This window comes from Gekko japonicus, unplaced genomic scaffold (assembly GCF_001447785.1).
Source record: "Gekko japonicus isolate JY-2015 unplaced genomic scaffold, Gekko_japonicus_V1.1 scaffold4775, whole genome shotgun sequence".
Lineage (NCBI taxonomy): Eukaryota > Metazoa > Chordata > Lepidosauria > Squamata > Gekkonidae > Gekko > Gekko japonicus.
Genome location: NW_015162615.1, coordinates 54,804 through 61,134, shown reverse-complemented (window position 1 = coordinate 61,134; position 6,331 = coordinate 54,804). Strand labels below are relative to the sequence as shown.

At 49.8% G+C, this 6,331-nt stretch overlaps 1 protein-coding gene across 1 annotated transcript in view; it reads right to left on the bottom strand.

Annotated features, from left to right (window-relative positions):
• CMAS (cytidine monophosphate N-acetylneuraminic acid synthetase) overlaps window positions 1-6,331 on the bottom strand; it is a 17,334-nt gene that overhangs the window by 7,206 nt on the left and 3,797 nt on the right. The window contains exons 2-4 of the mRNA XM_015406490.1: window positions 6,117-6,154; window positions 3,574-3,729; window positions 1,504-1,637 (exon numbers count right to left, since the gene is read on the bottom strand). Of these exons, the coding sequence (XP_015261976.1) occupies window positions 1,504-1,637; window positions 3,574-3,729; window positions 6,117-6,154 (328 nt within the window). The remainder of the gene's footprint in view (window positions 1-1,503; window positions 1,638-3,573; window positions 3,730-6,116; window positions 6,155-6,331) is intronic.

Genomic DNA, 6,331 nt, shown 5'->3' with positions numbered 1-6,331 from the left:
TCTTTCCCTTCCCCATAAAGAGCGCAGTGTGGCAAACACGACTTCACCTCTCCTCGTTTAATCCTCATAACAACCCTGTGAGGTAGGTTAGGTTGCAAGAGAGTGCCAAAGGTGCCAAGGTCACACAGAGAGCTTTACGGCCAAAAGGGGCTGTTGTGAGGATAGAAATAGGGGAGAGACAGAAGCGTGTATAATACCCTGAGCTCCTCAGACAAAAAGCAGAATAGAAATGCACTAGATTCATAGATATGGGCTTAATCCAACCTTTCCAATATTCAAAAGGCACACAAGGTGGCCCCCAATAATAAAATGGAATATAATCCACACTATTCTAGTGGCACGGATGTGAATGGGTCGTTATTTATGGGTGACAAAGGTGCATCAACTGACCTGCTCCCCCAGAAAAGTCTCAAACCCAGCTTGGAACTCCATAGTGAAAGCTTAGAACAACAGGAGGAGGAGGAGCAGAAGAAGAAGGATCGGATTTATACCCTGCCAACAAAAGTCCACATGGTCAAAGCAATGGTATTCCCAGTAGTCATGTATGGCTGCGAGAGTTGGACTATAAGGAAGGCCGAGCGCCGAAGAATAGATTCTTTTGGTGCTGGAGAAGACTCTTGAGAGTCCCTTGGACTGCAAGAAGATCAAATCAGTCAATCCTAAAAGAAATCAACCCTGACTGTTCCCTGGAAGGCCAGATAATGAAACTGAAGCTCAAATACTTTGGCCACCCAATGAGAAGGGAGCACTCACTGGAGAAGACCCTGATGCTGGGAAAGACTGAAGGTCAAAGAAGACGGGGACGGCAAAGGATGAGATGGTTAGACAAGGTCACTGGTGCAATGAACATGAAATTGAGCAAACTTCAGAGGATGGCGGAAGACCGGAAGGCCTGGCGGGATCTGGTCCATGGGGTCGCGGAGAGTCGGACTCGACTGTGCGACTGAACAACAACAACTTCACTTGGGAGTCTCAGAGCGGCTTACAATCACCTTCCTCTCCCCATAACTAAAACCCTGTGAGGTAGGTGGGGCTGACAGAGCTCTTTTGAGAACTGCTCTTGAGAGAACTGTGACTGGCCCAAGGTCACCCAGCAGCTGCATGCGGAGGAGTGGGGAATCAAACCCTGTTCTCCCAGATTCGAGTCTGCCGCTCTTAACCACTACACCAAGCTGGCAGAGCCAGTCACCAAATGGCGGCTTGCAGGAGGCAGGGCCAACCACAAAATGTCAGGGATCGGGGGTTATATGCAATTCTAATAGCATCTCTTCAACATTTCAGGCAGAAGGTCTGTTTAACAGGATGCCTTTCAGTCCGAACAGCCAATCAGAAGCCCAGCTGGAACATTTCAGACCTTGTCCCGCCCACTTTCTAAAAGCACTTGGCAGGCGCCCGGGAAGGTGTGGCCAGGCCCCATGGAGCCCCCCAGGCGCCACATGGGGGAACCCGGCCTAGAAAGTGTGAGTGACTTAGGAAAAAGCCCAGCACCGTGTCAGCACCAACCTGTAAATACCCCTTGTCAATCAGCGACCGTTTGGCAAAGTAAAACGAACCGTTTTCGTAAAGTTCCCCATCCCAGTCCTGCCGCCGGGGACGTTTTGCCGGATTCAGGTTCTGGGGTTTCGTCACCTCACACACTGTGAGCACAAGCAAAGAGAACACGCGGTTAAAGCTTCTTCCTGTAACGCTCCCTGAGTTAAGAAAGAGTACGTTTCAACAGGCTTCCTCGGGAGGTGGTACGCTCTCCTTTGGAGATTTTCAAGCAGAGGCTAGATGGCCTTCCGACAGCAATGCTGATTCTGAGAACTTAGGCAGATCACGAGAAGGGAGGGCAGGAGGGGTTGCCTCAGTGCTTAGTTCTTTTGAACTTTCCTTACACGCCCAGGGAAATGCTGATCGCCACTTTGGGGTCAGGAAGCAGTTTTCTCCAGGCTGGTTTGGCCAGTGATCCTGGAGAGGGTTTTTTTTGCGCTCTTCTGGGCATAGAGCAGAGGTCACCGGGGGTGTCGGGGGGAGGTAGTTGTGAATTCCCTGCATTCTGCAGGGGGTTGGACTAGATGACCCTGGAGATCCCTTCCAACTCTGTGATTCTATAATCTAGCAGCCTGAATAGCTCAGACTAGCCTTTCCCTTCCCCTCCCCACAACAGATAGCCTGTAAGGTAGGTGGGGCTGAGAGAGCTCTCTTGAGAACTGCTCGTGAGAGAACAGCTCTGAAAGAACTTGTGACTGACCCAAGGTCACGCCAGCTGGCTGCATGTGGAGGAGTGGGGAATCAAACCCGGTTCTCGCAGATAAGAATCGGCAACTCTTAACTGCTACACCAAACTGGCTCTACACTACACCAATGGCCCGCCTAGTTTTGCATTCTATTCCACACAGTAGCCCTGAAAGGCACAGAAACCAAAGCCTCTGCCCTCGCCTCCCCCTACGAGGTACACTGCCACTGAACATGGAGGTTCCACTTAAGTGTTTGCAGCTGAGAGTCATCAGGGGACCTCTCCTTTATGAAGGTGGCCTCATCTCCTTTCAGATCCATCTGGACAAGTAATCGTCACTACAGCTCCTGGCAGCAAATTCTACCATTTTGTTACTCTGCAAGTAATGAAGTAGTACTTCCGTTTCTCCCACTAAGCTGCTTTCTTTTTTTCTTTTTTTAAGCCCGCGGAGGGGATTTTTTGTTGATTTTTTAAACACTACAAAAACTAGAACAGAAAAAAGGGAAAGGGAAAGCTACATATAAGGGAGAAAGTAAAGAACCCACCACTAACTAAAAACCCAAGAGAGGAGATCTCCAACTAGCTTTTTATACCTCATTCAGACTTTTCATCTTTGTACTTCTTATGAACTGTGTCAATCTTTTAACCCTTTTAACCCTCCCCAGTTACATTTAATTGCCCAATAACAGTGCCCCCCATCATCCCCTAGAACCAAAGTTCTCAAAGGCACAATTCAGAGTCCTTCAGCCTTTACTTCTTCTTCTCTCTCTTCCGCAGTTTGTAGGAACTTTTCGGGGCTAATGCCCCCTGCTCAGACCACTAAGCTGCTTTCTACTGCATCAGATCATCGAGGTCAGTACTGCCTACTCAGACTGGCAGCAGCTCTCCAGGGTCTCAAGCAGAGGTCTTTCCCATCACCTCCTGCCTGGTCCTTCTTCAAAAAGACGGCAGATGCTGGAGACTGAATCTGTCACTTTCTGCGTGGAAAACAAATGCTCTTCCAGTGAGCCACTGACCATCAACTTCCTTGGTATCTGCGAGTTCTAACAGTTGGGAAGAGGAGGGGGGAATTCTCCATAAACCCTTCCTGTAGGCGTCCTTATACACCTACACACAGAGGACTAATGACCCGACCCTAGTGGGAAGCAATGTTCCGTCTAAGCTGTGGGGTCCTGTGAGCAAAAATGCTACTTTGTGAGCTACTGGCATTAAAGTTGGGAGCGAGCAATTTGGCTACTGCATAAATTAGTTCGCTCTGGAGCCCTCCTTCCTGAGCAGAGACAAAAATGTGTGAGCTGGCTCACACTAACTCAGTTTAGAGGGAACACTGGTGGGAAGAGCTCACGGAACCTTACCTCCTTTTTTTATTTCACTCCACCTGAACTGATGCCGCCTTACTACGGAAAAGACGGAGTCGAAGCCGTCCTCTCGGATCATTTTGGCCACTCTGATCAGATCCGTGGGGTGCAGGCAGGGAGAGGTGGCTTGGATGTTTCCTACGATATCGACCTCTGCGACAAAAATAAATAATAACCAAACTGACAAATTCCACAAAGTAACCAGGTCTCCAGGTAAAGATACAGACGGCAAACAAGTTCAGGGTTGCAGCTTTAAATCGACCTCGGATCACCATCGAAAAACCGTCACCTTGCGGATCGGGCTCCCACTACATACTTTTACCAGCAACCTTCGTTTTTGTACCTCCCTTCCCAACCTGAGAAAGTATTTATTTTTATTTATTTTATTGCATTTATACCCCGCCCTCCCCGCAAACGGGCTCAGAGCGGCTCACATAGGGTACTATGAGAGCCACTTTGGTGTAGGGTTAAGTGTGTGGACTCTAATCTGGGTTTGATTCCCCACTCCTCCACTTGCACCTGCTGGATGACCTTGGGCAAGCCATAGTTCTATCAGAGCTGTCCTTGAAAAAGAGCAGTTTGTGTCAAGAGTTCTCTCAGCCCCACCCACCTCATAGGGTGTTTATTGTGGGGAGGGGAAGGGAAAGGAGTTTGTAAGCCGCTCTGAGACTCCAAGTGAAGGGCGGGGTATAAATCCAATCTCTTCTTCTTGTAAGAGCGTACAGTATGCAAAATTACAAAATACAAAATTCAGAATTAAAACAGATTAAAAGCAATTCTACGGATGCACATATAAACTCCTAACATTTTGCGTAGCAGGGAGGAAGGCTGGGTAATGGAAAGATGTTGCCCAGCCCCCCAGCGGTCTCTCTCTATAAAGGAGCGGTGGTGTAAGTGGCCGTGGTGGCTCCTACTCAAAAGCCTGGCGGAAGAGCTCCGTCTTGCAGGCCCTGCGGAACTGCACCAGGTCCCGCAGGGCCCTGATGTCCTCCGGGAGCTCATTCCACCAGGTAGGAGCCGCCACTGAGAAAGACCTGGCCCTTGTTGCCACAAGCTTGGCCTCCTTAGGGCCCGGGGAATATATGGGGAAATGCGGTCCCTGAGGTAAATCGGACCCTGGCCATGTAGGGCTTTAAAGGTAAGCACCAGCACTTTGAAGCGAATCCGGTATGCTATAGGCAGCCAGTGCAGCGCTTTCAGCACAGGTCGGGTGTGAAACTCAGAAGCTTTCTCACTACCTCAGGGGATCTGTAATGCAGGGGTCCCCAACGCAGCGCCCATGGGCACTACAGCACCCACCAACAGTATTCCTGGAGCCTGCCCAGTGTTCTTAGAAAGTAGGCGGGATCAGGTGGGGCTTTGGCCCTGCAAGGCTTCTGATTGGCTGTGCGCACTTTTTAAAAGTTGATTTGGGACCTGTGGCCACCACAGCACAAGGATCTTCACTGTAGGGCTGAAGATGAAATGTGCGCATACCAGAAAATAGCTTTATACAATATGTCGCTTTTAAAAGGTATCCTATTAAACCGAGCTTCTGCCTGAGATGCTGAAAAAGTAACTGTTAACATTATGCACAATGTCACTCCCCGACCGTTTGTGATTGGCACCGTTTCTTGTGGCAGCCATTTTGTGTAAGTCACTTAGAGGAGGGCAGGGAGCTGTTCCTGTTGGCAGCAGAGGAGAGGACTCGCAAGACTGGGTTCAAATATTCCTCAATGGAATTCCTGGAGGAATAATTCCAACATACAGGCCCTATGGAACCAAGACAGGTCCTACAGGGCACGGATCTTTTCCGACAGAGCATTCCACCAGGTTGGGGCCACTATCGAAAAGGCCCTGGAGACAAAGCCCTATGAGGAAAGGCTGGGGGACTTGGGAATATTTAGTCTGGAGAAGAGGAAGCTGAGGGGGGACATGATGGCTCTGTTGAAGTCTTTGAAGGGCTGTCACTTGGAGGAGGGCAGGGAGCTGTTCCTCTTGGCAGCAGAGGAGAGGACTCGCAATCATGGGTTGAAATTAAGGGCTGGAAGGTACCGGCTGGATGTTAGGAAAAACTTTTTGAGAGTAAGTGTTGCTCAACAGTGGAATCAGCTGCCGAGGGAGGTGGTGAGCTCCCCTTCACTGGCAGTCTTTAAGGAGCGGCTGGACAAACCCTTGTCAGGGATGCTCTAGGCTGATCCTGCACTGAGCAGGGGGTTAGACTAGATGACCTGTATGGCCCTTTCCAGCTCTGGGATTCTACTCACCACCCTGTGTCAGAATTCTAAAGTTGCTCTCAGGGTCCAAAATGTTGGGTATCCCTGCAATAATGTGTGAAACTACACACTTGCCAGAGGAAATGGTGGCGGCTACAAGACGACTGAGGGGTGACATGATCGAGGTTTATAAGATTATGCATGGGAAAGAGCAGGTAGAGAAAGAGGTACTTTTCTCCCTTTGTGCAAGGCACACTTCCTCGCACACGGCGGCTCATACCTCGAACAAACCTTTGTTGGTCTCAAAGGTGCTGCCGGGCTAGACGTTTGTTCTGCTGATCTCACCAGTGTTCCCTGTGCTGCCCCGGCCAGCTTTAATGTACCTTTAAGAGTAGTTGGTCCATCAGAGGTCCGTCAGTGGATATTAGCCACAAGGTATAGATAGGGGCTCTGGGGCAAGTGATGCTCTGTCATCTTGGTGCTTGGGGGGGTCAACAGTAGGAGGGCTTCTAATGTCCTGGCCCCACTGCTGGACCTCCTGATGGCACTGGTATTTCTGG